Here is a 23626-nt window from a genome sequence, read left to right on the forward strand (position 1 = left end):
GCAGAAGGGCAAGTATCAAAGCGAGAACGCTGACACGAGGCCTGACTCAGCCGCAAACGTGGGCCCAAGGGACCAGGCACTGAATGCTCTGGAGTTTAAAATATTTTCTTTGCAGTTCATCATTTTTCCATCAAGAAATTAAAAATACCACAGAACCAGTTTATACAAAGATGTCGAGCCTCCCTGAGTCAGGAGTAGAAAGACTAGCAAGGGGTTGGAGGAGAGGGTGACCCTTCTGCTCAGGAAAGAAATTTCCAGAAGGGGCGTGCCTTCCCCAGGAGGGGAAAAACACCACACACCAGCAGCACTGGAAGGGACACAAGAGCGTGTTCACCCTCCGCACTGTATGGAGAGCCCAGAAAGGGAAAGCAACTTGTCCAAGGTCACAGAGCAACTTAGCCCCAGATCAACTTTGGATAAATGGGAGGGACACAGTCTCTTATTCTTTTGTGTTCTTCCAGCCCAACCTAACAGGGAACAATTAGACTCAGAGCAGGGGATGACTGAAGGATTAAAGGAGGGTGTGGGGACGCTAGAGTGAAAGCTAAAACCAGGAGACAGGGACAACTCTACATAGGAAATATGGTTGACCATGGATGGTGGTTCTTAAACCCAGACATGTTCAGATTCATCAGTAGTCTTTTAGGTCCAATCCCTGACCTATAGCCTCAGAATCTCCATGCTAAGTTTCAGCCATCAGGGTCTTTAAAAGATCCCTCAAACCCAGAAAGATATTTCAGGAAGAAAAGGAGACCAGTATACTTTGGACCCTCAGCTCTGACCCCCAACATGATAAGAGGTCCAGAAAAGGATGTGTAACCTTTGGTGGCTCAGATTTCCAGAGATAAATTAGGAATTTTCTCTCAAATAACCCAGGAATGCTACCAGACTGAACAAAATTTTTCCAACACATAGTTAAGATTGTCTTACATAACAAGTCTTTTTAAAAACCTCCCTAGATGACAATAATGTTAGTCTCTGAGTCGTGTCCAACTTTGCGACGCTATGGCATGTAGCCTCCCAGCCTCCTCTCTTCATGGGATTCTCAGGTAAGCATGCTGGAGTGAGCTGCCGTTTTCTACTTCAGGAGAGATGACAACAGGAACCCCTGACTCAGACCATTTGTCCCCTGAGATGGAAGGTGTATTGCTATTACTAATAAACATTTCCATTTTACAGAAGAAACTACAGCTCAGGGGAAAATGAGTTTAATAATAATATTATTAATACTAACTGCATGCTAATAAAATATTGCTAGTACTTCTACCGTTGACCTTGGTCGACGCTCACTCCACTCCAGTCCCAAGTGGTTCTTTGCCTACGTGATGTTCATAATATCTCACAAGGCAGGTACTATTATCACAGGTTTACAGACGCAGAGGCTCAGGAAGGCTATAAAACATTAGCAACAACAGAGAGCACATTTTTTCCGTTTAGACCAAAGTATTTTATATTTCCTAGTGTTTCACTGCAGCTAGCATGTGGAATGAAAGAGGGGAAGGAACTGGCATTCACTGGCTCCCATATGCCCCTGTGTGCCAGGAAGTAACAGGCATAAGGACAGTGGCGGCGGTCACGAGACCACAGCAGCAACAACTATGACAATGCCTGACATTTACTGAGACTTTACTACGTGCCAGGCACCATCTTTCCTATAATACTTTACACGAACTAATTAATTTAATTCTCACAACAGTACTCTGAGTATTCTGAGATTGGCAATAATGTCACCCTCACTTTACAGATGTGGAAAATGAGACACAGGGAGGTTAAATAGCTCGCCTGAAGTTTTGTAAGAAATAAGTGTTAAAGCTTTCTGACTCCAAGAATAAACTTTTTTCCACTTTATTTAAAAAAAATCATCTCTAGATCGAACATTTCTCAAATTCAAGGACTGTATCTTACTCATCTTTGTGAACTCACTACGTAACACGAGCCTGCATCTTGCTGAAAACCTGTGGAATTAGTAAAATTTCAATTATGGAAAATCACCTGGGGACAAAAAAAAAGACTGATACATTAACATCCAACACGGAGTGTGTCCCCATAATAATATTTCCAGATCAGACGATGTACTTTTATATTCATAACAAAGTAAATGAATGAATGACCATATCCAGCAAGTGAGGCTGAGAGAAACTACCTGTGAGTTTTTTCCACGAGTTTTTAAAACAAAAGACATATTTCTGTTGATTTGAAAATGGGTTTGGGTTTGCTTACTTGGGTTTTGGAATAGAGAAATTCAATACAAAAGATGGCAGAGGCCTTCATACCAGATCTGTAGTTTTGGTCAAGGCACTCAGCTTCTATTAGACCTCACTTCTTTGTTAGTAAGGAAGGGGGTGGCTTCCTTCTACACAAGGCACCTCAGATCACAGGCTGAAGGACCTAGCACGTGCCCAGCACACAAAAACATCTGTTTAAAAACTGACTCTAAATTCAGAACACAGAACATAAAACATTTTCTAACACAATACTTTTAAGTTGTATATTGAAAGTGAAAGTGAAGTCACTCAGTCATGTCCAACTCTTTGCGACCCTATGGACTGTAGCCCACCAGGCTCCTCCGTCCATGGGATTCTCCAGGCAAGAATACTGGAGTGGGGTGCCATTTCCTTCTCCAGGGAATCTTCCTGACCCAGGGATCGAACCCAAGGATCGAACCCAGGTCTCCCGCATTGCAGGCAGACGCTTTAACCTCTGAGCCACCAGGGAAGCCCAAGTTGTATAAAAATATGGGCTACTAGGCTCCAGGGTTGGAGTACAGAGAGGGAACAAAGGAGTGGGCTGGGAATAAGAAGAGGCAAAAGAAAGAAAAAGGAAGCCAGAGGGTGACAGAAAGATGAAGGAACAAGGGGAGAGGGACGAACCACAAAGCCAGACATTTACAGAGAGGGGGTGGGGTGGAGACACAGGGACCCACAAGCTGAGCGGCACGCCAGGCAGCGCCCCTACTCTGAACGACATGCCTTCCCTCACACCCTATAAACCACCAACCAGAAAGTTGATCACTTTTCCCCCATTTGTGCAGGACTTCCCTGGTGGCTCAGACGGTAAAGTGTCTGCCTACAATGCGGGAGACCCAGGTTCAATCCCTGGGTCAGGAAGATCTCCTGGAGAAGGAAATGGCAACCCACTCCAGTATTCTTGCCTGGAGAATCCCATGGATGGAGGAGCCTGGGAGGCTACAGTCCACGAGGTTGAAAAGAGTCGGACACGACTGAGCGACTTCACTTTCACTTTTTTCCATTTTTTTCAGAAAAATGAAAAAGGCCAAAACCTCACACTGAGGAGTGGACAGTCTCCTGAGGAGAAAAAAATCACCTCTACCTGGGCCCCAGCACCACCCAGGACAGTCTGTGGAGAAGTCTACTAGTCTGAGGCCAAATGAGAAAAAACAAAGTAGATAGCTACATAGCTTAAGTGTCTTCCTTCTGAGATTTAAGCCCTTGTTTCATCCTCTTATGAAATGAGTGATGGTCAATGGCAATAGCTCCTTTTTACTTGGGCTTCCCTGATGCTTAGACAGTAAAGAATCTGTCTGCAGTGCAGGAAACCTGGGTTGGATCTCTGGGTTGGGAAGAGTCCCCTGGGGAAGGGAATGAAAACCCACTCCAGTATTCTTGCCTGGAGAATTCCATGGACAGGGGAACCTGGCAGTCAAACGTGACTGAGCGACTAAGCACAGCAGAGCACTTTTTACTTAACCGTTTAACTTTAGGTCCTTACTTAGCAAACTGAAAAGCTGGTGACCTTCTTGGGTACCCAAAATTCTTTTCGAAATTTTATAGAAATCCCAGGAAACTGTCAGCTATGCACAGAAATGGAGCAGGTAGGGAGGGTGTGGAAGGAAGTGATGCAGTGGTGGGCCCAGAAAGAAGGTGGGTGAAGAGGCAGACAAGAGTGCCAAACTGCTGGTCCCCCTGGAGGGGGAGAGGCGAGTGAGGGCCAGGCGCGAGGGATGGTGGGCAGGCAGCCGGAGAAGGCCCTCTGCTCCAAGCTCAGGAGTTTGAGCTTCACCTGGAAGTTAAGGGGAGTCATAGCTGTAGATCAGAGAGCAACATTCAGGCTTGTGATCTAGAAAGAGGCCCATGGCAGTGGCGTGGAGGACACCCGGTGCTCTCCCCCCAGAGACAGAAGTCAGTTTCACAGATCCTCGTAGGAACTCTGTTGAGGGACATCCCTCGGTCCAGTGGCTAAGACTCTGCACTCCCAATGCAAGAGGCCCACAGGCTGCAACTAAGACCCAGGCACAGCTAAATGACTAACAAAAAGAATCCTGCCAACATGGGACAAGAACCTGAGCCAAGGGAGAGGGTGGTCCGGCCTGCTATCCTGGGCATGTCCTGGCTCAGAGAGAGGGCTGGATGGTAGTGTCCATCGCCAGACAAAGAACACGGGGAGGTTTGTGGTCCAAGCTCTGGGCAAACTGGAGACAAGAATCCAGAGCTCAAGGGACAGATGTGGCCTGAAACACAGGTGAATTGCTAGCATCTGGTATATACTCACATGTGCCAGGCTGGGTGTGAACTGCTGTCTAAGCTTGGTTAGTCCTCTCAGCTCAGTGAGGCAGGTGTTTGCTTTGGAAGTTCTGAAGCAGGCCTATCATTCCCATCTGGAAACCAAGCAAACCTGGGCACTTCCCTAAGGTCTCGCGGGGAGGGGCAGTGCCAGCGACCAGAGCCCAGTCCGCCCCACGACAACACTGCACCCAGGGGACGCGATAAGGCCGCCCCATGGAAGCGGCACCACGGCAGAGTCAGGCGATGCCTGGGGAGCGGTGAAGGGGCACGGTCTCTTCAGAAACGTGTCCCCAAGTACCCTTTAACCTGCACAACTTCCCCTCGGGCCGTGCCGAGGGGAGGAACGCAGTGAAGTCCCCCAGAATGGGATGACTGCAGGGTTTGAGGTGATAGTATGTGGCTGAAGGGATTGGGCCAGGGAGGCCCACCTGCCCGGACAGCGTGCAGCCCAGCCTCTGGGTCCCCCAAAGGCCATGTGGACGCAAACCTCTAGCACCTCCTCAGCAGTGTGACTCCCAAGCATGGGTCCCCGCTGCTCACTACCTGTCACAGGTGGTTGTTAATATTTCCCAGGTGTCGGTGAGCAGGGTGTGAGAGGGAGTCAAAGGGATTCATGAAAGCAAGAAACAACCCTCTTGTGCCTAAGGGGGCTTTTCCCGAGCATTCTGCCCCAGCTCGCTGTGTGAAGGGCCCACAGGCTTGCTGGATGCCAGCCCTGACAAACGCGAGGAACTCCCAGCCTGCAAAGAGCGGCTGAGCAGCCGCCTGTCAGTGTGCCACCTCTCCTTCCTGGCCTGACCTCAGAGTGACATCAGCCCTGACAGGCAGGGACTCCGTGAGTCACTGTGGCAGGTGCTGCTGGCAGTCACCTGGCCTTCCTGGCCAGAGCAGGGCCCCCAGAACTGTGTGACTCAGTGCCCCGCCCTCAGGCTGGGAACCTCGCTGCCTCCACAAGACTGCGCGCAGCCAGGTCTCGGCCTCAAGAGGGCAGCGCTCGCTGCAGCCCAGGCGCCTGACTCCCCTCCCCCACACCTCTACCCCGCACCCCCTCTCCCTTCAGGCCTTCCCGGGGGGCCCCACTCGGGCCTCCCACCCACACACCTGTGCTCCCCCCGGGCCAAACATCCCTGCGTTGGTTCACAGTCCATGTCCTTGCACGTGCTGTTCCCGCGGCATATAATCCCCATTCTCTACTTGTAGGGAAACCCCTACAACACCCTCCAAGACATAAAGCAAATGTCACCTCCTCCGTGAAGCCTTTCTTGCTCTTTCTAAACTGCCCGGAGTGCTGTCTGCTCCACAGCCTTATCAATTACAGTGGGATGCTACGCCAGCCCCTCCCCCATTTCACATTCCCCTCTACATTCCAACTCAGTGAGTCCGGGACTGTATCCAGGGCGGCAATTCTAGGACGTCCACAGCCCCGCTCTCTTTATCCCAAGAGCTACGGGCTCAACAGTTGTGGATCCTCCCGGACCAAGAACCAATCAACACAGCACTCAAATTACTAATCCTCCTACACTGGCAGTGCTAGTTATCATCTCTAAGAAATGTTTTTTTCTCTAAATTCATAAAAACTCTCCAAAGGGGACAAGATAAGTCATGTTATCTCCATTTTACAGATGACAAGACTGGGGCTCTGAGAGGTAAACTAACGTTACCAAGGTCACACAACCTGATTTCCAGGTCCAATGTACTTCTCTTGGCCTCTGTGTCAGGACCTCCACACCTAGGCAGGGGCATCCTACCTGTCTGGGCTTTAGGGATGGAGGCAGGTCTTTGGGGCTAGAAAGCCCATCAATGTCGTATCTAGTGCACTGACATGTCTCAAACAGTCAAATAACTCTAAAACATATGTAACCTCAGTAAAACATACATAACCTCCCTCTCATTTTCCAGAAGCACTCCCCAGTTTCCAATCCTGTTGCATGGGAATAATCCAGGTTCCTCTTGCTCTGCCCTTAGTGGAGAGGGGAGCAGCTGGTTTCTCCCTTGGCGATATTCACCACTGGGGTTTTGAAGACCCTCCCCTCAAAACCCACACAGGTACAGAATAGGAGCTCAAACCCTTCAGCTGCTTATGTGAGAAGTGGTCAAAAGAGTTCTGTCTGAGCTTACGTGATCACTGTAGCAAGTCATAGAAACATAGGACCTGAGGTTGAACAGTCAAGGACATGTGCCTACCACACCGTCCTCCACTGGCAGGAGACGACAACAATTTAAAGAGGCACATCCACAGATGAGACCAGCTTTGAGGGAAGGTCCCCAGACAGGTAAGGAATCCACAAGCCATCCCATTCAGCAGTCTGGGAACAGAAGCACGAGCAGATGCAAGTCCCCTGGGAATTCCAGAAACATTCAGAGAGAGCAGACTAGCAGACTTATCAGGGGTTACCCTGGAGACCAAGGCCCAGTGAGACCAGAGCTGGGTTCACATGAGAAAGAATTTTCTACTTGAATAGATAGTTCTCCAAAAAAGATATACAAATAGCCAGTAAACACATGAAAAGATCTTCAACACCACTACTTATTATGGAAATGCAATACCATTGTGGACCCAGTGGGAGAAAGAGAGGGAGGGACAAACAGAGAGTAGCATTGAAGTGTACAGACTGCCATTGCAAAATAGCTAGCCAGCGGGAAGCAGCTGTGAAGCGGGGGAGCTCAGCTCAGTGCCCTGTGAGGACCTAAAGGGGTGACATAGGGCTGGGGGTGGGAAGGAGGCTCAAGAGGGAGGGAAAGTATGTATACTTATAGCTGATTCGCGTTGTTGTACAGCAAAAACTAACACAACATTGTAAAGCAATTCTCCTCCAATTAAAAAGCACTCCACAACACCACACCCGTAAGGAGAGATATTAAGAAAGAAAGAAGAAAAGAGACAGAAGGGAAGAAGAAAGGAAGAAAATACTAAGTGCTGACAAGGATATGAAAAAAAGAAAACCCTGCACGTTGCTGATAGCAATGTAGGAACGTACAAAGGGGCAGCCACTGCGGAAAACACTATGGCAGTCCTTCAAAAAATTACAAATAGAATTACCATATGGTGTAGCAACTATGCATCTGGGTATATATTCCAAAGAACTGAAAGCAGAGATCAAAACATATTCGTACAGCCACGTTCATGGGAGCATTATTCAGGACGGTCAAAAAGAGGAAGCAAGCCATGTCCATCTACAGATGAACAGATAAACAAATGATGGTATATGCATACAATGGAATATTATTCAGCCTTAAAAGGGAAGGAGATTCTGACGCAGGTTACAACATGGATGAATCTTGAGGAAGTTATTCTAAGTGATACAAGCTGGTCAAAAAAGACAAATACAGTGTGCTTCCACTTACATGAAGTACTTAGAGCAGTCACACTCTGAGACCAAAGTAAAGCAGTGGCTGCCAGGCACTGGAGGTAGGGATGAATGGGAAGTTACTATTTAACTAGTATAGAGTTTCAGTTCTGCAAGGTGGAAAAAGTTCTGGAGCTGGATGGTGGTCAAAGTAGCACCACGATATGAAAGTGTTTAAGGCCACTGAACCACACGCTTTAAAAATGGTAAGTTGTAAGTTATTTGTGTTTTACCACAACTTAAAAAAAAAAAAAGAAAAGAAAGAATTTTCTAACAAAACAAGATTTTCTAAAGCTGTTTGTGACCATCCAAATTAAGTGCTTGGGATAAAAGGTAAACAGATGTCAGCCTGTATCCAGAACATTTCCACCACACAATGTTATAAATGATTCACTCCCCTCCCAAAGGCTCCTAAGACCATGTTAATGTTTGGTATTCAGCATGTTTTGGCTCAAAGTCCTTGTACAAACCAAAGACAGCTATGGACAGGTCAACACAATCTAGCCTGAAGGATGTTCTGATTTATTTAAATGACCTTTCTAAGGAGGATAGAGTAGTTAGGCTTCCCTTCTTGTCCAGGTCTCATCAGGAAATAAACTTTTGAGGATAGGGTCCAACAGAAGGCTGCCTCCTGCTCTCGATGGACAGAAGAGGGGACGGCAGCGCCTGACCCTGCGTGAGCCTGCACTCGACACCGCCCACTCCGCCGGCTCTCCAGGACAGGAAGGACGAGGACTACATACTGCAAAGCCAGGGTAGAGGAAAGGCCGTCTCATCACAGCATCCGTTCTGGGGGAAGAATGCCAGCTTACATAGAAGTCTCCCGGAAGCCGGAGACAGAAGGAAGTGGCGGAGGTGGGGCTGGGTCTGGACAACTTATATCATTTCTGTCCTTTCTTTTTTATCCAAACATACTCAATAAAATTTTCTTTCTTCTTTGCTGTGTCATGTGGCAAGTGGGATCTTAGTTCCCTAACCAGGGATCAAATCTGAGTCTCCTGTACTCAAAGTGTGGTGTCTTAACCACTGGACCGCCAGGCAAGTCCCTATTATTTTTTAATTGCCTAGTATTTAAGAACAACTAATTTGGTCCAGTTATGCTGCAGGGCGAAAGAGATCTGACACAGAAGCAAACCTGGAAACTATTCTACAGTAAGAATGGACAAAAAAGAAAGGGCAGAAACGATAGAAGTTGTCCAGACCCAGCCCCACCTCTGCCACTTCCTTCTGTCTCCGGCTTCCGGGAGACTTCTATGTAAGCTGGCATTCTTCCCCCAGAACGGATGCTGTGATGAGACGGCCTTTCCTCTACCCCGAGAGTAGTAAGCTCTCCATCTCTGGAAGCATTTAAGCAGAGGCTGGGCTACCACTCTGGTTTGTAATCAGGGAGATTCCTGCACTGGATGTAGGTCAATTAAATCCTAATGTTTCATAGGAAGGAGTGAAAAGATAACATCTCATATTATTTTCTTGGGGAAAAAAATCCAGCCATGTTAGTTTCTTGTTTGGAGAGGAGGGGACAGAAGAACTAAAAACAGCTTGGTCTAGCGAGCAGGGCTGAAAATGGGAAGGGGTGGGACAAGAGACACTGGTTATTATTATAAGCCCTTCTCTGCTTCTTTGCCATGAGCATGTATTAATTTGATAAAAGTTTTAAAAGTTAAAAAAATAATTCCCATGGGTTTAAAAAAAAACACATTAGTCATGCAGTTGCTAAACAATACATTTCCCAAAAATAATTAATTACATGGGAATACCCATGAAATTTGACATATGAATACATAAACACATATAAATATACCTAGAAGAAGAAAGAAGTACAGTAAAATGTTCTCACTGGTTTTCTCCAGGTGGTCAGAATACCGGGAATAATTATTCTTTGTATTTTCCTGGAATTTTTCAATAATCACAGTAATTACTCACAAATGATCATTATTACCTTTAACAATTTTTTTCAAGTAAAAAGCATTAGTAACTGTGGTAGATTAAGTATAGCTACAAGTTCTTCCTATCAAGTTGTGGAGCGGATCTTCCCCCTTGAGTCTAGGCCGGTCTGCTGGAAGATGACAGACCTCAGGGAGACCCGAGGGCCCCCTCCACTAGCCAGCGTCGACCGTCAGACATGGTGAACTGAGGCCATCTAGGGCAGTGCAGGCCTGATGCACAACTAACCCAGACCGGCACAAGAGCTGCCCAGCCGGCCATTTCTCAAAATCTTGAGCAGATAAATGGTTGGTGGTGGTGTTTAGCTGCTAAGTCATGTCCAAATCTTTTGCAACCCTATGGCCTGTCCTCTCTCCATGGGATTCTCCAGGCAAGAACACTGGAGTGGGTTGCCATTTCCTTCTCCGGGGGATCTTCTCCACCCAGGGATCAAACCTGAATCTCCTGCATTGTAGGCAGATTCTTCACCACTGTGCCATGAGGGAAGTCGGACTTGTTACATCCATCCTAAGTCACTTCAGTCCTGTCTAACTTATTTGCAGTCCTATGGACTGTAGCCCGCCAGGCTCCTCTGTCCATGGGATTCTCCAGGCAAGAATACTGGAGTGGGTGCCATGCCCTCTTCCAGGGGATCTTTCTAACCCAGGGATCGAACTTGTGTCTCTTACGTCTCCTGCACTGGCAGGCAGGTTCTTTACCACTAGCACCACTTGGGAAGACTTGTTACACAGCGACAGATAATTGATATAATAAGAAAGCTGAAACGCTCAGTTATCACATACCTGTCCAAGGGATGCCGGTGACCTCGGGGCTCCACTCGCTCCACAACCCATTCCCAAATTCCTCCTGGGCCCGAAGCTGCACCACATGCCTCATGCCGCTCCAGGCATCATGGATGATGCAGTGATACGAGAGATCCTTCATCTGCGGGTGAGAGGCACAATGGACTCTGTGGTGGAGCCTGAGCGGCACCTGTCAGATTCACAGGGCCCTTGCAGTCCTTAGACACCCCTGTCCTTCAGGTTCTCCCTCTTTCAGGTCCAGCGGGCCACTCAGCTGGGCAGGAGGCTCACAAGAGGTGAAGTTGCCCTCAGGACCAGCAGGAGAAGAAGCTAAGTCACTGCCCCTGCCCCCAGGCACCACAGAAACTTGCCAGCACACCCTTGACTCGTAGGCAGCCCATTTCTACCCCCCAGGTCACACTCTCGCCCTCACAAATGGGCCCGTAAGGAGGAAACTGGCCTGGCATTATTATTCCCACTTTATAAGTGAAGCAGCCAAGGCTCAGAAAGGTCCAGGGACTTTGGAAAGGCCGTGCAGGTAGTGAGTGGCTGACCAGGACCCAAAACTCATTTTTTTCCTTCTAGTACCCATTGCTGTGAAAGTGCTGCACTCAATATGCCAGCACATTTGGAAAACTCAGCAGTGGCCACAGGACTGGAAAAGGTCAGTTTTCATTCCAATCCCAAAGAAAGGCAATGCCAAAGAATGCTCAAACTATCGCACAATTGCACTCATCTCACATGCTAGTAAAGTCATGCTCAAAATTCTCCAAGCCAGGCTTCAGCAGTACATGAACCGTGAACTTCCAGATGTTCAAGCTGGTTTTAGAAAAGGCAGAGGAACCAGAGATCAAATTGCCAACATTCACTGGATCATGGAAAAAGCAAGAGAGTTCCAGAAAAACATCTACTTCTGCTTTATTGACTATGCCAAAGCCTTTGACCGTGTGGATCACAATAAACTGTGGAAAATTCTGAAAGAGATGGGAATACCAGAACACCTGACCTGCCTCTTGAGAAATCTGTATGCAGGTCAGGAAGCAACAGTTAGAACTGGACATGGAACAACAGACTGGTTCCCAATAGGAAAAGGAGTACATCAAGGCCGTATATTGTCACCCTGCTTATTTAACTTATATGCAGAGTACATCATGAGAAACGCTGGACTGGAAGAAGCACAAGCTGGAATCAAGATTGCTGGGAGAAATATCAATCACCTCAGATATGCAGATGACACTACCCTTATGGCAAAAAGTGAAGAGGAACTAAAAAGCCTCTTGATGAAAGTCAAAGAGGAGAGTGAAAAAGTTGGCTTAAAGCTCAACATTCAGAAAGCTAAGATCATGGCACCTGCTCCCATCACTTCATGGGAAATAGATGGGAAACAGTGGAAACAGTGTCAGACTTTATTTTGGGGGGCTTCAAAATCACTGCAGATGGTGACTGCAGCCAAGAAATTAAAAGACGCTTTCTCCTTGGAAGAAAAGTTATGACCAACCTAGACAGTATATTGAAAAGCAGAGATATTACTTTGCCAACAAAGGTCCGTCTAGTCAAGGCTATGGTTTTTCCAGTGGTCATGTATGGACGTGAGAGTTGGACTGTAAAGAAAGCTGAGCACCGAAGAATTGATGCTTTTGAACTGTGGTGCCGGAGAAGACTCTTGAGAGTCCCTTAGACTGCAAGGAGATCCAACTAGTCCATTCTAAAGGAGATCAGTCCTGGGTGTTCATTTTAAGGACTGATGCTGAAGCTGAAACTCCGATACTTTGGCCACCTCATGCAAAGAGTTGACTCATTGGAAAAGACTGATGCTGGGAGGGATTGGGGGCAGGAGGAGAAGGGGACAACAGAGGATGAGATGGCTGGATGGCATCACCGACTCGATGGACATGAGTTTGAGTGAACTCCGGGAGATGGTGATGGACAGGGAGGCCTGGCATGCTGTGACTCACAGGGTCGCAAAGAGTCGGACACGACTGAGCGACTGAACTGAACCCATTCTACCATCCCCTGAGTATCTAAGGGCTCTTCACTGTCCAAGAATAAAAGAAAAATTTACCGTCAGTGTTGTGAATGTCTTTGACTGTTCGCTCCGGTATCGGAGCTCAAACTGTAGCCTGTAGTAATGTGAGTTCCAGGAGGGGGGGTCTTGCCAGGTGACCCTGAGCCAGCGGGGGTTTCTGTCCACTGCGCTGACCGTGATGTTGCCAGGTGGGTCGGGCTGCACTGTGGGGAGAGGGAGCACAGCTCCTGTGTGGCAGCAAGCGCGGTGCAGAGAGACCCGGGAGGACGGCAAGCCCCCAGCAGGCAAGACCCCGCCTCCAGCCCCCACCCACTTCGGCACACACATCCCTGCCACAGTCAGACCCCTGGCAAGTAAAGCACAAAGGCACCAGCTCACCAAACCCTTCACCAGGCCACTCCAAAAGGCGCATGAGGAACATTAAATTCAAAAAGAAACAGCTAAAGGGCAGAGGGAGGCCTGAAGAGCTCACGTACGGAGTTTGAAGCCGTCAAATCCTAGGGGGCTGCTGGACTTGTTCCCGGCACTGTTGGCAACACACAGGGACACTACGTAGAAAGAGCTATCTCCCTCAGGGACAGCCAACTGGCAGGAGAAGCGCTGGGTCTCGGGGGAGTACTGGCATGGCTTCTGGAAGCCTTGCGCCGGACTGTGGAGACAAAACAAGGGCAGGGCTCACTATCAGGTGCGGCACTTACCCAGGACTGGGGTGAGCCGGGGGCCGTGCTGAGATGCTGAGGCTCTGGGGTCTCACCCCGGGGGTGTTCATCTCCGCTCCACACACTGAGTAACACTTGCGGTCTTCAGTAAATTCTCCAACCTCTCCAAGCCTCTGTTTCCTTACTCAAAAATGGTAATGTTAATAGTACCCACCTCACAGGGCTTTCTTAGGATTAGTTGAAAAATGAGTGTAAGACATCTAGCTCAGCCCCTGCCACCGCCGTCAAAGGGGCTGAACTAGAGGTCGAACTCAATCGCCGTGGCATCACGGAGGCCATGCATTCAGGCTCTCTGCCAGGCCCTATGCTTTGGCCTCTGCGGGGGATGCAGAAAGGAACCAAGAGGCCCCACCCTGGCCCCAAGATACTAACAAAAGAGACCTGCCCTCAGAGGACTAGGACAGCCAGTGGAATGCCATTCCAGAAGCTCGAAGTGCTGGAGGGGTTTGCAAGGAGATGGGAGTGTTTCTGGCAGGTGAGCCCAGAAAGGATTTCTGGGTGATAGAGATATTGGAGTTGAGTCAGACACTCTCCCACCTAGTCTGGAAGCCTGAGACTTCACCCATGTATGACATGTATGGGCCTGTGAGGCCAGGGCAGCCAACCACCTCACTGCCACAGGACAAATCAACCATCAACCTCTGTTTTGAGTCTGAACCCCAGGCCCAGGACAAACTCTTTTCTTCTTGGAAGCCCGCCCCCACCTTCCCAGTCTGAGTTAGGGCCTCCCTCCCCTCCTTCCACCATCACCCAGCCATCCATCCCGCAGGCCTGTGGCGTGTCTCCTACAATCTGTGGGCCCTAAGAGCAGTGCGTGTTAATCGCTCAATCATGTCTGACTCTGCGACCCCATGGACTACAGCCCTCCAGACTCCTCTGTTCATGGAATTCTCCAAGCAAGAATACTGCAAAGGGTTGCCACTCTCTTCTCCAGGGGATCTTCCCAGCCCAGGGATTGAACCCAGGTCTCCTGCACTGCAGGCGTTTTCTTTATTGCCTGAACCACAAGGGAAGCCCTAAGAGCAAGGGCCAGTCTTTTTATTTTTATTTTTGGCTCACGCAGCACAGCATGTGGGATCTCAGTTCCCCGACCAGGGATCTAACCTGCACCCCCTTGCGTTGGAACCGTGGATTCTTAACCACTGGGCTGCCAGGGCAGTCCAGGGGCCCAGCCTTGTTTGCCTCCTGTCTCTCCTTCAGCCTGGTAGAGCACCCAACCCACCGCAGATGCTGAACTTGACAAACACTTATGGAGAGAGTGAGCAAGCAAGTGCAGTGGGGCAAGGGTGTGACCGCAGGCACACACATAAGCAAAAAGAGCAGAACACACAAAACCTCTTTGCGTTTCACCCTCACAGTCCCAGGATGGGCCTGAGTGGGTTCTGGGGGGACCTGAGGCTCTCATGAGGGCTCCCCATTCCCCCTTCCTCACACCAGTGAAGACAGCCCAGGAGAGGCAAGTAGATGTGCCTGAGGCTGCTGTCAGGAGCGGGCTGTGAACAAAAACGCCCTGTCCGCTCACACTATGTCAACACACCAAGTCTTCCAATCAATTGAATAAGCTTTCCCTGGGCTGGTCTGGGCAGTTGTCGGCCACAGTACGGAACATCTCATCTAAGCAGAAATGCCTTGCACGTCCCAGACAATTTATATCCTAGCTCAGCTTCAGGTTGTGGAGACTTCTGACCCTCCCCGACTTGGAGTGTGAGCCGTCAGTCCTAATGGCAGCTGCGTCTTGTGCAGACGGGCAATCTATACACATCTGTGCAGAGACCAAAACACAAAAGTCACCACCAGGTGACTCTCTGGAGACGGGCACAAGTGCAGACCAAAACTCCCTGACGACATCACTGCTTGAATTTTTTGATACTCTGATGACCGTCAGCTCAAACTCAGGGATAAGCATGTAGACTAGCCCCTTAGTCTGGATGGACTTTCCAGGGGTCACAGCGGTAAAGAATCTGCCTGCCAGTGCTGGAGATGCAGGAGATGTGGGTTTGATCCCTGGGTGAGGAAGATCCCTTGGAGGAGGGCATGGCAACCCCCTCCAGTATTCTTGCCTGGAGAATCCCGTGGACAGAGGAACCTGGTGGGCTACCGTCCAAAGGGTCACACAGAGTCAGACACGACGGAGTGAGCACTCAGTGGGACCTTGGCTCTGAGATGGAAACAGAGAAAACTGCAGAGGTGTGATCATCCACCTGCTCCACATCCATGCCTGAACTCGTCCCACTTTGCGCTGTTAGAGCTGAGTAATATTCCACTGTAAATGTGTACCACAATTTCTGTATCCATTCATCTGTCAATGTGCTGTTAGGTAAAGTGTCCAGAGTGGCAGTTAAAAGGCAGCAGTTTAAAGGCAGACAAAGAAGTTTAAAAGCCCATGAAAAACAGAGCAAAGGGAAAACCTACAGCCAGGAGCTTCAGCAGGAAAAACGCACCCAACACGCCCGCTTCCCTAGTTGGTCTCAGATACAAGCCCTGTTTGACGCGGGCAAAACAAATCAGACACGGAGGACTGCTTTGGGGAGGGAACAAGGACATAAAAGAAAAACGTAAAATAGAGCGGCCCCACTCCGATGGGGTCAGCCCACTCTCACATCTTGGGGGTGCACTTTGTCATGCCCCTTGTTTAATAAATCCTGCCTGAGTGAGCTTTCTAGTCTCGTTTAACTCTACGACAAGACAAAGGACCAAGCACGGAACCACACCTGACAGGGCCATCTTCTGGTGCCACAGGGACCACGGACCAAGTGTGACTTCCCGCCCCGCTGCCCCCAGCTCCCTCTCCCCACTCTATCACCACTTCCTCTCACCCGCCATGATGATGGGAAAGTCCTGATAAGCTCACAGTCAGGACTGATCAGGAGTTGCCCTTCCCTACCCAAGGACATCTGTGTCTTCTTAAGAGCAACACCCAAAACCTTTGTATTTTGAATGAAATGAGATAGACTGGGGTTTGATTCCTGGCAGCGCTACTTACTAGTTAGATGACCTTAAACAAACTAGTTAGTCTCCGTGGTTCACAGTTTCTCCATCTGTTAAGGAGAAAAATAACAACTCCCACCCCTCCACCCTGGCTACTGTGTGGACAGCGCAAATAGGGTAGCACCCTGACCGGCACAGGGTGTGTTCTCCTGGCGAAGTCCCCTCATTCCCTTCTCCTCAGGTGGCTCAGAGATTAAAGCGTCTTCCTGGAATACGGGAGACCCGGGTTCGATCCCTGGGTCGGGAAGATCCCTTGGAGAAGGAAATGGCAACCCACTCCAGTACTCTTGCTTGGAGAATCCCATGGAGGGAGACGCCTGGTAGGCTACAGTCCATGGGGTCGCAAAGAGTCAGACACGACTGAGCGACTTTACTTACTTACAGCTTAAAGTACTTGTTCAATCGCTCATTCGTGTCTGACTCTTTGCGACCCCATGGACTGCAGCACACCAGGGTTCCCTGTCCTTTACATCTCCTGGAGCTTGCTGAAACCCATGTCCATTGAGTCAGTGATGCCATTCAACCATCTCATCCTCTGTCATCCCCTTCTCTTCCTGCCTTCAATCTTTCCCAGCATCAGGCTCTTTTCCATTGAGTCAGCTCTTCCCATCAGGTGGCCAAAGTATTACTTTCCAGTAACATTTTGGACTCACTGGTTAACCAGTTCCTCTGAGAGCTCCCCCACTCCCCATCACTCCTGGAGCTTCAGGAAGGATGGAGGAGACAGACACACTGCCCAGCCAAGATACTTACAGCTTTTTCACCAGTAACACGGCCTTGGTGGTCAGGGATGGAGGGCTCCGGGGACTCCACTCACAATTCACGCTACTGAGGGGGCTCTTCTGGAAGCAGGAGATCTGAGGCTTCTCCGGGGGGACTGGAAGGAGAGAACAGAGGCTGACGAGGCAGCACACGTCCCCTCCTTTCTGGGCTCACCTCCCTTCTGAGGGAGCTCTCAGCTCAGCCCTGCCACCCCACCCTGCCCTGGTGCCAGGCTTCACTCCAGCCAACAGCCATGAACAGATCTTACTGGGCTGGGAAATTAAAGGACACCAAAGTCCTCATGTCAGGCTAGGAGGTGGGCAAGTGAGGGGAGAAACCTGGGAGGCTAACTTGCCTAAAGGGGAGCACGATTGACAGAGAAAAAGCTGGGGGCTTTGGAGTTACACTGGTTGTGTGGGCAAGTCCCAGTCTCCCTTCAGTTTTCTACTATGAAATTAAATCATTGAAAAATGACCGTAATAATACTGCTTTCTCTCACTGGGACATTGGGAGGACGATGCAAGACACCAAGAAAGAAAGTCCCTCAGCACAGGGCCTGGCACACTGGGTGTCTGACTCTAGGGTGTGTTAATGAGATACGAGGGAGCTAGGAACCAGCTAATTCTAACAATAAGAAGAGTTCATTCAAGAGCTTACTATGTGCCAGTTTTTAACACCATTATGTGTGCACGCATACATACTCATTTAATCTTTACAATAAACTTGAACTAGATTAATAAAATGAACCTTATTTTATTAACAAGGGAACTGAGGAGCAGAGAAGTTAAGCCGTGAAGGAGGAGGATTCAAACCCAGGCCCCTGTCTCCGGACCCTCAACCCTTAAGCACCCAGCAAGACCGGAGAGACGGCATCTCCTTCAGCCAGCTACCCCCACCCAGCTGGAAGCTCGGCCAGCCTCACTGGCAGGCGTCACTGGGCCTTTCCCCGAAATGCTCGGGCCAAGGAAATGACAGGAATTTAAAGGGTCAAGTGGGGAATCTCTCCCTGGAACACGAGAGCCATGCTGGGTGCTCTGAGGACGCCACTCACCATCTACCACCAAGCGCACTCTCCCAGCTGGGTGGCCTTCCCGGTAGCATGAATAGTTTCCGGAGTCGCTGGGCTGCACGGACGGCAAAAGCAGCCACCGTCCCACGCCAGCCGGTCTGCCGGGGTGCGAGCCTGTCATCTGACTCCTGAGCACCCAGTGGACTGTGGCATTGTCCTCCGGTCCCCCACCTGGGCAGGTCAGGGTGACATTGGCCCCTGGCACGCTGGTCAGCACATCGCTCGCCACCTCTGCCAGGGGAGAAGACACTGGGTGAGACCGCAGCAACCCGAGCAAGGGACCTCATTTCCAATTTGGGGAGCCACAGAAGGTTCCGGTGCTAAACATCTGGCCCAGGCCACCATCTCCTGGGTTATAGGAACGGCCTCCCAGCCCCAGCCTTGGCCGTCTCCACCCAGTCGCTCCACTGAGCCTTCCAAAGAGGCTATCTGGTCACCCCGCTCCTTTGACTGGCAGCCCCTTCAAGGGCCTGCCATTGTCCACAGCAGGAAGTCCAAGTTTAGAGGCCGGCCCACAGGGCTTTCCACCATCTGCCCCCTGCTGACCTCTGAACCCTCACCTAGCCCACTCAGCCTTAGAAGGGATGGAGCCCCTCCCCACAGGCTCTTGAGCTCCGCTCACACTCACTGCCCTCCCACCCTGATCCCCATGCTGCCTCCTTCTGTGGCCCATCTCAGCCCATCTGTCGCTTCCCCACAGGCCTTCCCTCAGCTGCTTTGGGCCCCCATTCTACCTACCTCACCACATGACCTCTCACACGCTGCCTTTCAATTACCAATTTTATATCCATCTTCACTTCAGGACTCCAAGTGCCTCAAGAGTAGGTACCCTGTCTTGTTCTCTGCTGTATTTCAGTGCCTAGATGGTTGCCTGGAACCCAGCAGGGGCCCACTGAGCACTTGATGCATGTATAAATGAACATAAGAATGAAGGCCAGGAACCCAGTGGGATCCACGAGTACACATGAAGCCTCAGAATCCGGGCGTCTCCGTGGTAAGTGGCCCATTTTACAGATAGTATCCAAGGCACCAAGGAATCGGGAGACTAGTCCAAGATCACCAAGAACAGCGACACAGCTGAGATGCAAACCAGGTTTTCCAGCTCTGTTCAGCGCTCCCTCCACCTCCACCTCCACCTATCTATCAGACCATTCAGGGCAATGCTATTTTTATTCTAGAGACAACTTTGGAAAGTAAAAGAAAAGAAATGCACTCCCTTGAAAAATATCATGAGTGCTATTCAAGGCAAGGATATTAAAGATTAAAGGAACAACCAAACTTTTTTTTTTAAGTATAGGTTAAGGGGTTTCTCTGTTGCTCAGACAGTAAAGAATCCACTTGCAATGCAGGAGACCCGGGTTCAATCCCTGGGTTGGGAAGATCCCCTGGTAACCCAAGGGAATGGCACCCCTCTCCAGTATTCTTGCCTGAGGAATCCCATGGACAGAGGAGCCTGGTGGGTTACAGTCCATGGGATCACAAAGAGTCAGACACGACTGAGTGACTAACACTTTCATAGGTTAAATAGATTCACAGCATCTAAGATTTAAATTAGTCTAACCAGCTATGGAAACTGAAGCCAGGGAAAACAGCAAGTTTTCATATTAAGCACACTTGGTCCTTCTAACCAAACGTGTGGTCATGTATTAGCAAACAGAAGCAATTTCTGGTCAAAGATTTCCAAAAGGCCCAGAAACAGTGTCCCCCCAACCTGCAAAGCTTTCTTGCTTAGAAGGCACTCTTAATCTCTCTCCTTCCTCCCGCCAAGGCAGCTGTCAGAGAGGAGGGACTAAGGATAACTGACTTCCAAGAGGACGACACTCCCAAAGCCAGCTGGGCTGGCTGTCTAGACAGACCCCGGGCACAGCCCAGCAGCCAGGGACACGGCCACAAAGGGGACAGTGACTGGGGATTTCCCTGGTGGTCTAGTGGCTAAGACTGCACACCCAATGGAGGGAAACCAAGCTTAATCCCTGGTCAAGGAACTAGATCCTACAAGAGTTTGCAAGCCACAACTGAAGATCCTGTGTGCCACAACCAAGACCTGGCACAGTCAAATGAATAAACAAATGTGGGGGACAGCAACAGCTTCTCTCCGGCTATACAGACTCCCTTCAAGCTTCCTTCTCACCTTATCACTTGGAGCCCGAGATCCCGACCGAGGCACCCTCTGCCCCAAGACTGGCAGGTAAGGGACACATCCAGGGACAGGATAGCAGCCTATCACCTATGGTTTCTTTCTCTTCACCACCAGGGCCTTGGACTTAAATGGTTGCATCTCAGCATGCAGCCGAGCAAGTGTGGGCAGGTTCCTTACACCCTCTGCCTCACCTTCCCCCACTACGGGCCAAATGACCTACATCCAACGAACATTTGAAGAGGCCCCCAGAGCCAGGCACCAGTGAAGAGGATGCAGCTGGGCAGCAGAGAGACCTTGCCCTCAAGGATAAGACACGTAAGATGAATTCACTCCTGGAGAACTGGGACAGAGAATCCATGGCTCCCCTGACCATCCCCGTGCCTAGAAGACCAAGTCCAGTGACTGAGGGTACCTCCATGCCCACAGGGCTTAAAAAAGATATAAGAAGCCCTAAGTACACTTTTCACACATAATCTTTAGCAGTATATTTTTAGCATTTCAAACATCATTTTTAAATGTGGTCTATGATATTGAACACATGCAAATTTATATGTGTAATGTACAAGAAAGTTACGAAGCATGAAACACCCCTGATTTCCTGCCAACCAAACCACTAGTAATCATTGGCTCTGAAGTTCCTCCTGTGCTTCTGAATTCCCCAGTCTCCCTGCTCATCCAGTGTTACATTTGGGGCCTATCATTCTCTCACTTTTACTTTTTAAAATGTATTTTTATTTATTTTGGGCTACACTGGGTCTCCGCTGAGCACAGGCTCCAGAGCGCAGGCTCAGTGGTGGTGGCACGCGGGCTTAGTTGCTCCTCAGCAGGTGGAATCTTCCCAGAGCAGCAATCAAACCCCCATCCCCTGCACTGGCAGGTGGGTTCTTATCCACTTCCCACCACCAGGGAAGTCCACTCCCTCTCTTTAAAAAATAGGTTCAGATTCGCTATTCACGGATCCCTAAATTGTTCTCAACTTTGTGTGATATCTGAAATTTACACAGATTGTAGGTAGTCTTCTGTGACATGCTTCTGTCACTCATTATGTTTCTATGATTCATGCAGCTACAGTTATTTGTTTTCACTGCTGTGTAATGTTCCATTGGACAGCGATCTCATTCTCCTGCCGAGGGAGGTTTTAGGTCATTTCCAGTGTCCTGCTGTGTACTAAAGAGTGTGCTATCAAATTTCTCCAATGTGGCTCTCGGCGCATTCGCCCAAGAATTTCCCTGAGTAAAACTGCTGGTCCCAGTGTGTATGTCTATGTCACACATGTCCTTTCCCTTCATGACTGACACACAGGCCAAACCGCTTGAACCTGGTGTGCACCTGACGGAGGCTATGGCCAGCCACGTCCAGTCCACATACTGAATTCCATCTGTGCCTGAATGAGGTCTATAAGACCCATCAACACTTTGAATCACTACATCAACACTTTCACTTCTCCATTTTCTACTTGATAAAGCAGCTAAAGGACATACCCTAACATGGATGTCAAGTTCATGAAAACATTACCAACCCTGTAGGAACAACGACGGAAACAGTCAGGAATGCCCTGGTGGGTCAGTGGTTAGGACTTTGTACTTCCACCGCACGGGGCACAGGTTCAATCCCTGCTCCAGGAACTCAGATCCCACAAGCCTCTTGGTGAAGCCAAAAACAAACAAACAAAAATAGATGGAGACCCTGTCAAAACAGAACAGTCTTCTGGTGGGTGGCCCCGCTGCGCAGTGCTTACAACACCCCTCCATCAGCTGATGAGCAGCAATTGAAATTCACAAGGAACCAGCACACAGTAGACTTTCAAAAGTGCTCGGAAGTCCAAGCAAGGGTCAAGGACCACGGCAGGATGAGCTTGCCCTGGTGCTTTCCACACGGCACTGTCTTTAACTATATGTAGGTCTCCATCCCCAGTCATGAATACGAGACTGTGAACTCTAGGTAACACTCATCAGAGAACTCAGTTCATGCTTAATAAATGTTCAATATAGGGTGCCAGAGAGGGCCCCACAGGGTCAGGTTCTCCACAGTGAAAACTCCCAAGAGGCCCTGTCACACAGGACACCGGGGTCCACGTGGTATTCCCCATGTTGTGCAGTGGGCAGGCCCTATACACAGACCAAAGTGCCAGCTTGTCACAACCAGGAGATGGTGAGGAAGACAAGTGGGAGCCTAGAACCAGAAGGGGTTCTCTTTCCTGCTTCCGCCTTTGCCAGTTCCAGGAAATACATTTCTCTGGTCATTTCCCTTACCCCCAGGTCAGATGGAAGCTCTTAACACGGTCAGTGACCAGCTTGAACAATAGCAGGGGCTGTTCTGTTCCTGAATTCACGAACAATGGCCAGAGTATCTGGGCAGCTCAGAGAAATCACGAATAAAAAGACTTTTTTTTTCTCTTCTACTAAAGCAGAGCTTGCGGAGCGACATAATGGTCACTTCCTCTGCCAAGGAACTTGAGTAATGGTTTTCTGAATCTTTAAAACTGAGTCACTATCCTTTTATAATGGGGAATGATTAATTATAAACACCCATTGGCAAGTATTGCCTGTCCCTGCCCTTCTTCAAAAAATACATATTTCTTCTCGAACCTGTGAACAGCACTATGTTAACTATGCTTTTGAAAGCATTCTGTGCTCGATCGTCACAATCAAATACTCAGAAAGCAAAGACCACAAGAAAATATACTTGCTACTGTCAGAGTGGGCAGTGCCTCCCCTGCCCACCCTCCCACCCCTCTGCCTCCTGACCCAAATCTCTGAGTCAGTGCCTGTGACACTTGCAGGGCTGCGTGGGAGCCCCTGGGCATCTCTCTCTCTCTCTCTTTTTTTTTTTTTGGCCACACTTCAAGGCTTTTAGGATCTCAGTTCCTCAACCAGGGATTGAACCCGGGCCAAGGCAGTGAAAGCCCAGAATCCTAACCACTAGGCCACCAGGAAACCCCCTCCTGAGCATCTCTTTGAAAAGGAAGAGGTGATAATCACAGAATGCCCTCCTGGGACTTTCACTCACCTCCCCAAAGGATGGGATGAGAGGCAATTTCTTCCTCTTTCTTTCATCCTTCTGCATTTTTTCAATTTTCTGTAAGTTGTTTGCATTACTCTTATAATGAGCATATATATATGTAAAACAAAGAGGCTACATAGCCTGGATCTGTCCAAGATATTATACCTAAAGAGGGTGGAAGCGGAGCAGAGTGCAGGGAACAGGGGTGGGGTGAGAGTGGGTTTTTCAGGACAAGCAGCTTCTGAGAGCTCGATCCAGGCCAGAGTGTACACACCCCACCCTTGCAGCTCTGCCCTCCCACCCTTGCAGCTCTGCGCTTTGTC

General features: G+C 49.4%; 1 protein-coding gene across 2 annotated transcripts in view; it reads right to left on the bottom strand.

Moving 5' to 3' along the window:
- Window positions 1-23626, bottom strand: part of IL6R (interleukin 6 receptor) — a 54453-nt gene that overhangs the window by 16592 nt on the left and 14235 nt on the right. For both annotated transcript variants that reach the window (XM_068963324.1, XM_068963328.1), the window contains exons 2-6: window positions 18143-18391; window positions 17083-17206; window positions 13099-13271; window positions 12659-12825; window positions 10597-10738 (exon numbers count right to left, since the gene is read on the bottom strand). In XM_068963324.1, the coding sequence (XP_068819425.1) occupies window positions 10597-10738; window positions 12659-12825; window positions 13099-13271; window positions 17083-17206; window positions 18143-18391 (855 nt within the window). The remainder of the gene's footprint in view (window positions 1-10596; window positions 10739-12658; window positions 12826-13098; window positions 13272-17082; window positions 17207-18142; window positions 18392-23626) is intronic.

The sequence above is a fragment of the Capricornis sumatraensis genome, chromosome 2 (genome assembly GCF_032405125.1).
Source record: "Capricornis sumatraensis isolate serow.1 chromosome 2, serow.2, whole genome shotgun sequence".
Lineage (NCBI taxonomy): Eukaryota > Metazoa > Chordata > Mammalia > Artiodactyla > Bovidae > Capricornis > Capricornis sumatraensis.